The 15,502-nt window shown below is 44.1% G+C and overlaps 1 protein-coding gene across 1 annotated transcript; it reads right to left on the bottom strand.

Moving 5' to 3' along the window:
• Positions 1–227: 227 nt before the first annotated feature.
• znf106a (zinc finger protein 106a) lies at positions 228–15,477 on the bottom strand. Its single transcript, XM_041060390.1, has 22 exons — positions 15,414–15,477; positions 13,291–13,373; positions 12,789–12,850; positions 11,142–11,336; positions 8,346–10,265; positions 7,776–8,238; positions 7,502–7,571; positions 7,168–7,322; positions 6,916–6,976; positions 6,370–6,669; positions 5,396–6,227; positions 5,228–5,277; positions 4,443–4,588; positions 4,215–4,349; positions 3,980–4,096; positions 3,634–3,825; positions 3,321–3,383; positions 3,032–3,151; positions 2,824–2,895; positions 2,633–2,704; positions 2,262–2,408; positions 228–1,819 (listed from the first exon to the last, which is right to left on the bottom strand). The coding sequence occupies exons 2-22, from the start codon at positions 13,342–13,344 to the stop codon at positions 1,763–1,765; spliced, it is 5,283 nt and encodes a 1,760-aa protein (XP_040916324.1). The 5' UTR covers positions 13,345–13,373; positions 15,414–15,477; the 3' UTR covers positions 228–1,762.
• Positions 15,478–15,502: the final 25 nt, after the last annotated feature.

Raw genomic sequence — 15,502 nt, 5'->3', positions numbered from 1 at the left:
ATGAGTGTACTGCATTTTTAACCATTTTAATCAAATGAATAAATAAATGTGTAGTTATTGGTTTTGACTGAGTGACCAGTAGTTTTGATATCAAACTGTGGTATTTTTGACTTTAAAACTATGACTAAGATTAATCAGATTCATTTTGCAGAATTAAGACGCACGATTCATTTAAAATCAGTATATAATTAAAAAACACCATAAAAAAGACAACATTGTTATATAATCTTGCAATGTTATTATTTTTTTATTATTAACAATTTCTTAGATTGCACTTTCATAAAAAACACTTGTCACAACTTTGATAAGAACTGAAAAACTTGAAGAAACTCAGGAATGCCAGGTAAGAGGTGGACTGCATGCTTTCCTCAGTCATCAATAACAAGTGGGTGAGAAGTTTGGAAGATGTGAGAACGTCAGGGTAACAGGAGCGCCGTAACCACAGAGTCTGCCAAAGAGAGCATCGACTGGGCTTTCACACACTTAAAACTGGTTGAATAAGCCTTTAAAAAAGTGGTTTTGTGTTACCAACTTGACTGTTTTCAAAGGGGTGAGGTATGGCATGGGAGATGAATCCTAAATCTTCCCTTCAAGCTCTTCCATCGAACACCTCCTCTAAACGTCCTTCACCTCCTCACTTCATTAGAAAAACTTCACTGTGGAAAATACAGCTCCGGTGCCTTCTGCTCGATGCTCCAAAAAAAAAAAAAAAAAAATCCAAACAAACAACATTTCCCAAGGAGGAAATTGTGTCATAAAATCAGTACTTCACACTCACTCATGGAAAACAGGGTTCCTTAAACCACTCTTGTCGACAAATACGAGGAATAAGGCCACACAGATAAACACATGTAGGAACACACACGCCACCATGCCCATGTCTTGATTCTGTTTTCACTGCAAATGCAAATTCTAAAATGGCAACACAACACTGCACCAAAGTCCCTCAACATCTTTAAATCACCCGAACGAGCAACGATAAATAAATAAATGTAATCATAAACCTCTGACAAAAAGAAAAAGACTGGTAGAAACCGGATTCTTCGGAAAATAAAAGAAAAACCAAACCGAAAATAAATTCTGCCACGTCAATGAAACTCCTTCAAAACAACGACTCACACTGTGTAACTGCTAACCTGGGAGACTACGCCGTAAATTTCTGGAAACTTCAAATCAAAAAGGGTCAGTTTGAGTGAATAATGGCTACTTAATAAAACAAAAAAAAAGAAAAGAAAAAAAACTATAGGTTGCTCAACATGACACATCACAACTGCACAACAACAATAAAAACATCTCTTAACCCATGCCATATTGTAGCCATCCAATCTGGAAGGAGGATTATTGTCTTCTGTTGCAGTTTCAAAAATGAAAGCATAACAGATCCCTCTGATACCGGCAACGCTGAAGTTTCTTCAATAAACAAGTCACGTGTGTCTTTGTCTTACTTTGGTCAGTGAAAAGAGGAACTGCAGTGGTCAGATAGAAAGAGAGGAAGGCATGTTTTGTAGAATGTAGAAAAAACAATAGAACAACAGCACAACCAACCCTCCTTTCATGATTGTATTATGGTTGGATTCCAACACCGAACATAAAGGATGGAGTCGTCAGACGCCACTCATCAGGCTCGACAGGAGCGCTGCTAACTTAAGTGGGTCCCAAGAACATCCCCCCCAATATGGGAGGTTAACAGAGGTGGGGGGGGTAAAGATAGAGGGAAAGAGAAGAGGGCTCAGGAGGAAATAATGTTCCCACCAAAAGGCCCTTAAGGCTCCAGTTCACTCTCCTCCTCAGCATGTTTCCGCATGTGCACCAGCATCCCCTGCAAGAGAGGAACACAACAGATACAAAACTTAATACGCACTTACCAAAGCTCTGTAGTCAAGTTCAGTTAAAGAATTAAGGGCTACAGCTAGTGATTATTTTCATAATCGATTAAATTGCCGGTTATTTTCTCTTCAGTCAACTTAGCATCAGAAAACAGTTTAATACGCCACATCGCAGTTTCCCAGAGCCTCAGGCAATGTCATCAAATGTGCTGTTTTGTCTGATCAACAGTCTCAATCTAAAAAAAATAATAAATGATTATTAAAACTGTCTTATCTGTGATATGTGTGTGTTCAATTCAGAAGACAAAGAATGACAGCAGTGTTGAAATCCATGGGGTAAACACAGTTTTTTTCTTTTTGTTTGTTTGTTTGTTTGTTTGTTTGTTTGTTTGTTTGGTTGGTTGGTTGGTTGGTTGGTTGGTTGGTTGGTTTTACCTGCTTGGAGCTGTTGCGAGCACAGAAAAACTCTTCACAGTTTTTCCATCGGCACTTGAGCATCTGCAAGTTGGCACTGGTGTGGTTGTTGATCAGGTGCTGCTGCAGATGCTCCGTCAGCCCAAAGACCAGCGAACAGCCGTGCCACTGTCAACAGAGGACACCATTAACCACCTGTAACCAGGGACACACTCAGGAAGTCGGCAGATCTAAGAGGCTCAAGGTGCAGCCAGGACGGATTTCACCTGGAGAGATTTACTCATGTGGTGTCGCAGAAAGCAGGAGGGACAAGAAATAACGTGGGTTGAGTTGTTCTTTATCCCCAACTTACCCAGTCTCCTCTCAGTTCTACACCCTTCCCCTTATCTTACCCAGCAGCGGTAGTTCTGCATCAGGTTGAGTTTGACGGCCTGCACGCTGCCATCGTAGCAGCCCGTGTAGATCTGAAACACGATGTGCACACAAATGACGGATTAGTATCTAGATCTCTGCAGCGGCAACAAATGTCTCCAATGTGAAAAGTGACGTCCATGTTCACTGGGTGGAACACAAGTCTTCTCACCATGTTCTTGTGGACAGCCATGCACATCACCATGTCCTTGTGTCCACCATAGACCTGCAGCTGGTCATGAGACTGTGGAGGTAAAAGTTAATTCAGATTTTGTTAAAATGTCATGAAAATATTGTCAAATTAATAAAAAAATAAAACTTGAGCTGACGTGAGCTGAGTGTAATTAATCTGTAAAGACAGGTGGTTTAAGGATGCAGACCTGTAGATCGTAGACACGGACCAGTTTGTCCAGGCAGGCGGTCACCATCACCTTCCCCAAGACGGCCACCACAGTAACAGCATGACTGTGGCCTTTATAGACCCGCACCAGCTCTCCTGTCTGTACAGAGACACGAGTAAATACAGTTTGATCTTCATACATTACAACACTTATGATTCGACTACCATCAGAATATGGCTTCTCTTTTTTTCAGCGTTGAAGAAAAGGACTAGTATTATAAAAATAAGCCACATCGTAGGTGTATAAAGAGATAAACAGGATGACTCACGTGGATGTTGTGTGCGTAGACACACTGATCACTGGAGCCGCTAAACACCAGGTCATTGACCACCTGAGAGAGCGGAGAAGAGACATGTAACATGAGAGAATCCACTTTCCTACTGTGACAGGTGAAAACGTTCTGAAAAAACTTTACACAAAGCATCAAAATAAAAAACGTACATTCATTTGTTAATTCCTGTGCTTGTTGCTTCTCATTTCTCACTCGCTTTTTTGTTTTCTCACTTGAACGTGTTCAGTGAAATTTACTCCAACAGTAACAAGAACTCACTGCTGACGTTCAGGTCTCGGAGTGGACCTACCTTCATGCAGAGGACAGTCTTGGTGTGTCCCTCCAGCGTGCGCAGCAGGAGTCCATTCTTGGCGTCTCTCACACTGATGGTGCTGTCGTAGGAGCCGACCAGCAGGATCCTCCGGGCTCCCTCCTGCGATGAGGCCAGACAGCTCACGGCCCGCCGCCCGTGGCACTCGAACACATCCATCTGCTTGTTTGTCTGAACAATAAAATAATTGAAAAAATAAAGCTAAAAGCCACTGAATGGAGAATGTCACTTTCAGATGACAAAGATAAACAGTGTTTGTTTTTTCCCCCCAAATGTCAGAGTATAAAACCTAGTATTTGGTGCAACCTCTGATCGCATTTGTTACCTTGAGGTTAAAGGTCACCACTGTGCCGTTGGCCAGGCCTGCGTACAAAGTCCTCCAGCGGCTGTGAAGGCAGAGGACTCGGTCCGACAGAGAAAACTGCTGCTCGAACTCTTGTGTCTGTGGGCATGAAGGAAATGTCACAGAGTTTCAGAGACCGTAACACAAACCAAATCCGATCTTTATTTACATATTGTAGCACATTATATACAAGAAAGAGAAGGATGTGTGTTTATACCTTGAGACTGTAGCAGCGGATGGTCTGATCACTGGAACCAGAATAAAGGCGATGGTGCAGGGAGGGAGCCGCAGACACCAACAGACAGCTCACTTTGGAGCTGTGGCCCTCAAACACACCCACGCATTTACGACTCTGCAACATAAAAAAAAAAAAAATACAACACGGTTCTATTGTGGCGTTCACTGACATCCTGACAAACTGCAGCAGAGTTTAATCAGCACCCACCACCAGGTCGAAGGCTCTGACAGTCCGGTCCCCTGAGCACGTGTACAGCAGCCCGTTGTGGATCTGCATGGCGTTCACTGCCTCCTGGTGGCCCTCGAACAACCCCTCGGTGGGCATATCATCCTCACCGTGGTCAGAGGACGCATCTGGGAAACACGAACGCACAAGAAAAATACATACATGAGCAAATAAAAACAACAACAAAGCAGAAAAAAATTAATGTAAATATGTGCATTTGGTTTTTTTTTGAGTAAATACAATTTAAAAATATTTTTGTTGTTTTCATAGTTTAATGACGACAATATTTCCATGTTGTTGGTCCCCACCAACAAACCGGTGCTGGATTCTATGTCTCTAAACTCTCTCCAGGTTGGGATTTATTTTCAGCATATAAAGAAATTAATTTCTCCTCAATTTTCTTGGTAAAAACATAAATACACATTCTCAGAAAGTCGTGCCCATTCATCACTGCACCTATCGTGTCGTACAGTGTCACTGTAAGTCAGCTACCAGCTCTATGAATATCTTGCCCATAAGAAGTAATTTGGGCACACCAGAGTCTATTTTAACTTGGTCGGGGAGTTTGACATTTCTAATCCTGGCTGCTCAGAACATGATAGGATTTTATGTTTGGTTATGTGGTTGAACTTAAAGACAACCAGCGGGGTCCAGTTTCTCTCTGTTGATATAGTGAAGGTGAGTTATCACTACTGTAAAATGCTAAATAAAAAAAATGAAAACCAGTTCCGCTCGAGCAGAACCCGACCCTCACAACATGAACACACCTGATGAGATCTTCGTTATCTTGGGCAATGTGACGGGAAACGGCATATCGCTGTGGGGAGAAAAGGTGGAAATGATGAATGCATTGCTTTGAAAAGCAAAATCTAAATTGGCAAAATAATCTCAGTTGAGTTAAAGCTGCAACAATTATAGTTTTGAAAAAGTCTCACCTCTCAGAGGATTTACATACATCCATGTCACTTGTGGACGTGACCTCGTTGCAGGCCAGGCTTTGTGGCTCAGGTCTGGAGGAGTCCGGGACCTGGACTCGAGCGGGAGTTTGAACCTGGGCATCCAGGTGGGGCTGCTGACGGGCTGCGGTGACCTCCATGCTTTCCTCTGAATCTAACTTCACTGTTAGTTCAGCGGGGGCCACCTGGGGAAGCTCCACCATATGTTTGGAGGAACTGTGGTCCACTTTCTCAAGTTTGATGGCCTGACACACCGGCCTAAGCGCCTCCTCTGTGCTCTCAAAGTTCATGTCACCCACTCTATCTTCTGAGGGCTGAGTGGAGGTGCTGACCTGAGAGCCTCCACTGGGTCTCCTGCGTGGTCGGAGCCACCTGGGCTTTGAGGGCTCTCCATCTATCTCGGTGTCGCTGCTCTCAGGCAGCTCTGTCCCTTGAGCCTTCCTCAACACCTTCCTCTTCTTGAGCTTCCTCACACGCTTTCCACTGCTCAGTTCAGATGGAGAAGCAGGCAGATTGAGGACTGAAGGCCCAGAGGGGGACACAAAGGTCTTTGTGGCTGCACAATCAACAACGTTCCCCACCTCAGCGTCCTTCCTGCTAGGCGAGAGAAGCTTTATGGAGGTTTTGGAGTCAGACATAGGGTTGAGACAGTTCCTTGTTGCCTGAATGGCCTTTTCCATTGTCTCAACCAGTCCTGACAAGCTCTCTTTGCAGTCTGCAGGATCTCTAAAGTTCTCCCAAATAAGTTCTGCATTAGTTTGGTGCAGCTCAAGCTTTCTCTCAGGAGATGGCTGGAAGTTATGGGCGGGATCTGCACAGAGTTTCAGAGGCACATGGATTAGTATACTGCACATTAAATAGACATGAACACAAAACTAAATGTGCCTGTATCAGCCAGGTAAACATGTTTTTAAAGCATGGATATTCTCAAACTGTGCATGAAATGACAGTACCTGGTGGAGAAGCTGGAGCGACAGGCAGCTCCGGAGTGGTGCTGTGAGCACAGTGGGTTATATTGTCCACAGGGTCCAGATCTGAGCTGACATGAACAGGAGACTGGGGCTCCTGCTTGATAACTACAGGCACGAAGGGAAGGCTGGGGGACGGAGGGGAGGCACGCTGAGCAGGGCTGGGGGCAGCAGCAATGTCCTTAGCAGAGGAAAGTGTAACAGTGGAGGGGCTCTGTGGGTCGATATCTATGGAATCCATCTTTTCTTCTTTGGGTTTGACCCGAGGTGCTTCCTCCATGCTACCTGTTGAACAAAAATGACATAACAAAAACTTTATTCCACTTATGTTGCGCACTTAGCAAACGCTCTCACTTTGGAAAAGAGCCTAAATTTAATGTACTGCATGAATTCAATGACTGCTACAGTGATTACAACCAGTATTAGGGTCAAACAGTTGACATCACATGTAGTTATTAGCAGTGAAAATAAACATTTGATGCATTTATTACAAAATAATTTCATGTATTTCGCACAGACACATGTTCTTACCTTGCATCCCTTTTAGTAACTCTATGCGTTTGTTTCTCAGTGTGCTCATCTCTATAGTCACCTGAGAAAGACAAAGCCGTACAAGAACCATCAGAAGTGTGTGATACTGAGAAATGCTGAGGTGATAATTACCTCAGAATCCATATTTAGAAAGTGCCTAAATATGGATATACTTATTCATCATATGAAAACACTATCACAGACCCTGGACATAGGGAGTACGTAAACAGGCAATGATGAAGATTTTTTTACCTGCTGTTTAACCACCATGAGACGCTGCACCTCCATGTAGGCAGCCTCCAGTGCAGCCCGGGCCTGGATCAGGCTGGTGTCCACAGTCTGCAGGGACCGACTCAGCTCTTCCTCCCGCAGAGACACAGCCAGCAGCTGGTCGATCTGGGAACGTTCTGCACAGAGCCCAAAGGATTCTTAAGAACCATGAGTAGCTTAACTCAACTCTGAATTTCATTCAGCCTTTGTTACCTTAAAATTAATTTAGTATAATTTAGTATACAGTAAATACTAAATTGTATCTACTGTACACACGAATTCATCACCGATGTTAGTTTTAGTCAAAGATACTAACCTTTTTTGGATTTGACCTTCCGTCTTTTGTTATTGTGTTCCATGGAGGACGTCTCTGCACTTGGAACGTCCTACAAGCGACAAAGAACTAGTTACAATCTGCCTCTTTGAAATAAAGGAGACAAAAAGAAAAGTGACCGATCACATAGAAATCTTTTAACAAATGTACTCTACCAAAAAACCTAATGTCTACATTACCCACAGATTTATTGACACAGACTCAGCTTCTTTATACATTTGCCGAGTTCCCCTTCAACTCTGTTCCATTTACTTACCCCTGCTGCTCTTCGCCTCTTCCCTGTTCCCTGACCATCAATCTGCTCCGTCCCTGAACTGCTGTCCCCAAGCACTGAATCAGATCGCTGGAGGACCTCCACCGTCGCTGATGTTAGTTTGTCAGGCTGCTTCTGAGCTTTAGCCTCAAACTGACCAAGCATCTGCTCCACTTGTTGACCGTGGTCGTCTTTGTTCCCTTGAGCGAATGTGGGAGGAACAGACGTTCCCTGTTTCTCTGAGGCGAGGTTTTCTCTTTGCGCCGTTTCCTTAGACACGAGGGATGTAAACAGGGAGGGAGTGGATGCGGGAGCGAGGCTGCTCTCTGATAAGGAGCGTTTTCTGGAGGTGCCTGGAGCAGAGAAGTCCATCAACGACTCCCAGTGCGAACCCTCCAGCAGGGGAATGTCATCCTCCTCCTGGCTCTGGTCCTCCAGCTCGTTTGGCACCATCTCAATCCCAAACCTGGAGAATGACAAAGAAAATAACATGAGCCTGAAGCAGCTGAAAGCAAATATAACTGTGAAGGAATGTATCACTGCATAAATCTAAATTTAAGATCAAACTTTCACCTTGGCATGCCTTTCCCTTTGTCTTGCTTCTTCCTGACCTCCTGATACACCTGCTCCCAGTTCACGTTACGTCGAGACCCGGAGGAGCTGATGAGCTGCCGGACAGTCGGTTTGAGTCCTGAGTCCTTTTCTGTGTCGCTTCTCCGTGACTCACTCAGGTTTCTCACCCGTCGGGCAATGTTCAGGTTGGGCTCGTGGCCTCCTGTTTTGCTCTTGCAGCTGATGTGTTTGGTGAGGTCACGTTTTAAGACAGGCGGCAGGTCGAGTTTGGACAGACTTGTGTTTGAGCCTGAGGCTGTCTGCGCTTCACTGCTTCTGGAGGTGTCACTCTCTGAGCTCTGCCCTGCCTCAACAGCCTGCATGGCTTCATCTGGGGCCACCGAGCAGGCCACTTTCTTCCTGTGCTCATCATCTTCCCTGCCTGACGCTGCAGGTTCTGGGCTCTCCATGGTAGAGGTGCTAACTTGTAGTGACTGGAGAAACTGGCTGCTGTCTGAAGACTGCAATGTGGGCTTTTCTGGCCTGACTGAGTCAGGTAAATTTGATTTATCTGCATTCTGCCTACAGCTGTTTTCTTTGTTCACTCCTATCTGACTCTGAGCACGATCCTGCTGCTGCCCCTCCACAATGTGCCGTGCCGTTTCCACCCTGCTGTTACTGGAGCTATCCAAAGAGCCTCTCTTTTCTAACACACTCTGTCTTACTTTCCAAGGCTCTGGGAGCTGCCGTTCTTGCCTTGATTTCAGGGGCCCAGCAGGAGAAACCTTAGAACTGAATCCACTCTGCTTCGCAGTTGGCTTTGATTGTGCATGTGCTTGACTGGAGGCCTTGCTGATTTGAGCTCCAGTGCTGAGAACAGGAAGTGATGGCATCTTCCTATCTGTATGCAGCAATGGTTTATTATTTGCCTTCTGACTGGAAGGACCGGATGTGGGGTTCTGTTGGCCTTCTCTCTGAGCACTGCTGCTTCTACTGCTGCTGCTACTCCTGTCGCTACTCCTGTCTCTGGGCTTGGTTTGGGGATTTGGCTTATGCTTCCCTTTCTCTTCCACACTTTGTCCATTAGAGGTCAACTGCCCTGGTCTTTTTTCAGGTCGGGACAGGCTGTTAAAGGCACTGCTTTCTGGAGCTCTGTCTTGCTTCTGGGGATTGGGAACTTTGGGGTGCTTCTCTGATGAGTTTGCGTTGGCGTCCTTATGGGGCACAGATTCAAAACCCTTTGTGACTGGATAGGGTGACCAGCGACAGGCTTTGTCCAGCTTTTGATTGCTACCAAAGGCCTTAGAGCTTTTATTACTGTTGTGGTCAGATTCTGCTGTTTGCCCCCCCTCATTCTGAAGCCCATCACCCGGACGACCTCCCTGGTCAGTGGATGCATTTTGAAACTGGTTAAGAGCCTGAGCGAAAAAACTGGGGGGAGGTGGATACATAGGAGGAGGCCCCAAGAAGCTGAGCGGCCGGCCCCTTTGTGGGTACTGGGAAATATTGTTTTGGCCATAGACACCGTTACTACTGCCCCCATTGCTGACCCAAGGCAGTCGATGTTGTTGATTGCCAGACAATCCACCCTGACCCCACTGCTTCTTGTTCCACCCTTCTTGGTTATGGAAGCGCCCACCACCAAACTCTTCAGATGCCCATTTCTGAAAGTTGGGAGGCTCCTGAGCGTGCCAGGTGGCGCTCTTCCCCTGTTTATTGTTGTGCCAGGGTTGTGGCTGCCCTGATCGGACATTAAATCGGTTGCTCCTGTACCAAGAGCCACGCTGACTGGATCCACCGAACCCCTGTGATGGCTGCTGCCAGCCACAGTCCAGCCGGTAACGCTCCTTCGCTTGCTTTAACCTCTGCTGAAACTCCTCCTCTCTCCTGCGATCCTCCTCTTCTTTTGCTTGCTTTGCAGCAGCAGCCTCCTTCTCTTTTCTACAAAAGAAGAGACAGATACATATGTGCACTCAGTGGCCACTTCATTAGGTACACCTGTGCAACTTAATGTATTCTGATAAAACTATAAAATGGGGATATAAAATGCACAGTGCGACCTAGAGCTCTGACCTGCAGAGGGAAAATATCTGGCATGTGACAGGCTGACAGCTGAGTGCCAGCTTCTGCCTTCAACAATCTGCACACATATCACACTTTCCCTGTTGCTCCAGTCAGACGTTTTTCCAGGGAGACAGTGAGAACAACAGTGTGTGTTTTCAGAAAAAAAGAACACTTAAGATCTTGCAGGTCAAATTTTTACAACATGAAAAAAAATACTGATCACAGAAAAGCGTCACATGTTTGGAGTGAAGGTTTTGATTGTTGATTGCTGATCTTTCTGTTTCTACAGGGCAGGAGACTTGAAATGTTGTGTCTGAACTTTATGTGTGCAGTCATGCTTCTTTTTTAGGCTGCAGCACTGACATACGACTCCAGACACTGCTCAGCGTGAAGCAGCAGCTAAAAGAGTCTTGTGAGCAGAATGTGACTATACATGGCTCACAGCATGTACACACACAAAGGCTTGCAAGCTGCAACCTATCCTTATGTTTGTGGTTTAATCTTAAAATCACTGTAAATACAGACTGTGATTAAGTTAGTGATCCAAAAAACAACAATAAGTGTCACAAAAACATTTTATTATGAGCACTGAAAAGATTTTTAAATATATTTTGTAACACACCTGTTTTCCTCCCGCCTGTTAAAACCTGTTTTTAAATTTTTGTTTTTAAGCAACAGTACAGACTATTATTCCTCCAACTACAAACCTTACAACATCAAAAAAATATGTGTTTAATAGCAAGACTGTCTTACCTGATCTGTTCTTTTCTCTTTTCGATCAGGTCCACCAGTGCCTGGTCGAAGTAGCCCTCCTCACGGTTGTTCCCAGCATGCTTTTGTTCTGCAGCCTCCACATTCTGCTTGTGCGTGGGACTGGAAATGTGGCTGGCATAATCAGTCAGGCTCACCACCGTTACCTTGCACACTCTGCACTCATGTCCGCAGTCCCTGGGGACAGAAGCCGAGAGAGGACGTTCAATCGTTCCTTCAGGCATCGTTCTGATCTTGTCCGGTTTGGTTTTCCTGCCTGCAGAGCCTGTAACAACGTACTCTGGCTCTGCTTTCTGTTATTTCAAAGTCAAAATAAAAGTCAGGAGAGGAGAATACTCAACAATCCTTAAAAAATTACTTGTCCGAATTCTCTATCTGTCACAGATCAGGAGGTAGCTAACTTAGAATTTTCACTTGTTTAAAAAAAAAAAAGTTAAAATCTTTATCATCCTGATCTTGTTCTTCCTTTCTTCAGCAGGCCATAGGTGGCAGGGTGAGGGCAGGAGCAGCCAGGCTGGACCCAGGCAGCATGCTAGTCTAGCTGTTTATGTCCAGCCACGCAGCACAGCTCTGGGACGCACGGAGCGGAGAGAGGCACGGCGCCCTCAGCCTAGTGCGCTTTCATGATGGTGTCCGCTGCGCTCTGAGACTCTACAGAAGGCAATGTCTGTATTTGACCTCACGCTCCTCTCTGAGAGCCAGGACCCACCCCCACTCCCTCCAGGCCAGCATGTGTTATTAGAACAGGCCTAAGCATCCTGCCGACCAATCCTAAGCAAAGCCTCTGTAACTGGAGCCTTATGCAGCTGCTCACAGCCTCCACTTCAAAACCTCTCCCAAGTATGTCATTCTGTGACTCTGATAGGGGCAGTGACTTTACTGGCTCCTTCTCAATTTCTTTTTCAAATCTGTGTCATGGCATGCTGCCATTTTCTGACCCCTTGTGCAGTTGCCAAACTTTTTATCAATAACAGCATCACTTCTCCTGTTTCACGCATTTCTTCTCAGGTGTAGTGGTAAGGGAACTGAAACCTGAAATTAGTAATGAAGAGCTCTTGTGCTGGATTGCAATTTATAAGTCAGCACAGAGCTCACAAAAATCAAAATCAAGCGATGGCTAGTTTTTCCCATCAGGTTTAAAAAGACACTGTTGTTGCATATCAATGTTTCTGTGAAATCTCTGTAACACAGATACAACTCAGGACCTGAATCAGTATTTGCACTACTCAAGATTTTTCCAAGTCAGCGACAGGGCCACATACTTTTAGTAATCTACATGGGAGTCACAAGATAGCCAGTTGCCTTCTATCGGTCATGCCTGTTGTTCCGGACAGATTGTGTCTAAATATATGTACCACAGTTGAGACAGCTGCCCTTATATCTACTTGTCCAGCACGTGCCCGTGTGCACACGTGCCTCGTGACCCAAATAGATTTGGACAAAACTCTTGAACCAAAGTCAAAGCTTTCGTTTTATCATTCAATGTTCATTTAAAAATAGCGTATTGAATAAGTTACATTACTCATTTCTGGAAAACACTGATGTAATTTTTAGAGTCATTATACCGTGTGCAATTCCATGGTATCTGTGCATTTTGTATATTTTTGAACAAACACAACAAAAACTCACCGGCCTTTGAGCTTCTCCAGCTCACGGTGGTGCAGCATGCTTCTCATGTGCTCATCCATCTCCTGCAGATACACATTGAAAATAAAAGCTTAAAAGTTTAGTAAGGTGATAGAAAAGACTTTATTGACCCCAAAGAGAGGGAATTAGAGACAGACAGGGCTTGGATCACTAAATCACATTCTCAAGGTGATTCAGAAAAATTCTGAAGAATACCGATGAGTGTAAAAACAAGTTAGAAATAAGCATAATAAATCTCTATAAAAGAACAGAAACACAAAACCATGTATATCAGATAATCAAGGTAAGTATGCAACAACATCACAACAGAACATATCCGTCATATGATAATTCTGCATTGGTTATTTGTAAAATCCTTCGTAATTGTTTTGTACACAACTCATGCAGCTCAACTGTCAGTGTAGCCAGAGCTCTTGCACATATCAAATATAATCCTACTGTATTTATGTGCTTATTATGTCAACCATGTTTGAGGGTGAATTACCTGCTTGGAGATGTGGACTGTCTCACAGAGGATGCACTTTCTGTCTTTCGTCATTTTGGATAGGGGTGGATCTCAGCCCATTACTGTCAACAGAGAGAATTTATTAAAGTAAAAGGACTCATCAACAGTTTACAATGGACAAAGCACCATGTTCTGCGATACGACCCTGAATCACAAACACTGTGGTTCAGCCTTGGCTGGATAATTATGGACAGTGCATGTAGTGTATGTTTGCAGTTGAGCTCTTAGCAACAAGTCAGACAAACCAAACCAACATAGTGGAAGAAGTTCACCGCTCATTTTCTCAAAACAACCACACCTAGCTATTCAACAACATGCCTCGGTGCCACAGCCCAAATACCAGCACAGAGTTCAACCTGGACACTGGTCTAATTCCAGTCTGCTGATAGAGCAACTCTGTGGCCAGGAGGCAGCAGAGCCATGGTAGCATCAGGTCTATGTCTGGACTTGTTTAACGTTCACAAGCGTGGTGAGAACCCAACGCCTGTGGCCACCTTCTCAAGATACAACTGACCCTTGTTCTGATCTAAAATGTTTATGGTCAATGAATGTGAGGATGATTAAAAAGCTTAAATAAAACTTTGAAAGAACATCTGCCATCTTTGTAATGCCTCTGGTACTGTGTAATACAAAATCAGAACACAAAAATAAAAGTGAAACGTCCTTCCCACCTCTATTATTGAAGCTTTAAGAAGTGAACTATAACATCTTGGTTCAGGTACTAGAGCTCAAGTACGTGATTTATTAATCTATGCAATGTTTTGGTGACACAGACCCCTGTGATAAATCAATCTAACAAGCAGTTAAAGAACACAGCATCATTACTTTATGCGAAAGCAACTTTTCCTGACTCAAATCTGGCAGGCATCAGACAAACAGACTCCTTATCAAAAGTGGAAAACCTGACACACTGACCATTCTACAGCCAACATCCAACAAGGCTCTGATGGAGACAGTAAGTGGCTAAAAAAAGGCTTACAACACTTGTACTGTTTGAAAAATCTCTTGGTTAAAATATCGACATTTCAGCTAAGACGACCTTTACTAAATAAAAGAGCATTGTGCATACTGAAAACTGAAAAACCTTGTTTCCAACTGTCAGAGAACAACTTTCCTACTTTTACCACATTAAGTGATCAAGTGGTCAAGCAGCAAAGTTTAATATAGAATAAGTCTAATAATGACCACGGTTAAGGTCAGAAGATCCCATCGCCTCATTAGTTAGGCCTATATTCTTTTCATGACATTATGGAGACCTCCATCCCTTTTTCCCTTCACTCCCAAAGCACCAAAGGAAAGCTATTTACAGTATGATATTAGTAGGATCCCTGGATCATATCCCCTCTCTGACACTGAATCTCTAGGGGGCAGAAGGCTGGACACTGTGAAATACCCAATTCAATCGTCAACAGTGATGTTAGCTGTTGATCAGACGATAAATAAGTCAGGTAAATGAAGGTTTGATGTTGGATTTCTTTCTTTGAGAATAAATAAACTTGAAAAGATCACCACACAGTGTAACTCAAGGTTCAAAGCTATCTTGCACCGACTGCTGCGGAGTCAGAGAGAGACAATAAGAGCCCGTCTCTCCAAGTCATTTTAACACTAAGTTAGCAGCGAACAGTTAGCTATTTGGTGCAGAAGTTGATCATCACAAGTCGCATCACATTTCAACATCTGGGGTTTTGATTACAATTAAAACTAACGTTATTAAGCAAGCAAACCTCGACCTTACAGTTTAAAGCTAGCTTAAGATTTACTTGGCTGTGGTCATTGTTAGCCTAGCTGCTTGGTTAGCATAAACGTTTATGTCTCCTCGTTAGATCTAAGAGCAAACATAAGGGTCAGCAGAGTATCCCGCTACACGAATCATAAACTGTTAATACGAACTATAACTCCTGACAGAGTCAGCGTTAACTCGAGTTAAGTACAAGATTTAACGAGTAGGATAGCAAGCTAGCAAAAACATGCTAGCCAGCGACACCCACGAAACACAAACAAATGTAGCTAAATTTGTACTAATTGCAAAAGCGACAGGGAGCGTAGCTAAGACGGGATGTTTTTTTATACGTTGTAAGTACTGAGACGTGACTTTTGGCTACCTTTATAACATCCAGGAGAGGTGTGTGTGGGACTGCTGCATTTTCGTATAAAGCGCTAAAGCTAACAACAACATCCTCCTACGACGCTA

Source organism: Toxotes jaculatrix, chromosome 17 (genome assembly GCF_017976425.1).
Source record: "Toxotes jaculatrix isolate fToxJac2 chromosome 17, fToxJac2.pri, whole genome shotgun sequence".
In the NCBI taxonomy this organism is placed as follows: Eukaryota; Metazoa; Chordata; class Actinopteri; family Toxotidae; genus Toxotes; species Toxotes jaculatrix.
The sequence above is the reverse complement of the archived record's forward strand: the minus strand, read 5'-3'. Positions and strand labels throughout refer to the sequence as shown.

Coding starts and splice junctions, on each gene's coding strand:
- znf106a (XM_041060390.1), bottom strand. CDS start 13,344: ATGACGAAAGACAGAAAGTGCATCCTCTGTGAGACAGTCCACATCTCC. Junction 8,239..8,345: donor AAAGGGAAAGGCATGCCAAG/GTGAAAGTTTGA, acceptor GTCATTCTCCAG/GTTTGGGATTGAGATGGTGC. Junction 4,097..4,214: donor TCCGCTGCTACAGTCTCAAG/GTATAAACACAC, acceptor TCATGCCCACAG/ACACAAGAGTTCGAGCAGCA.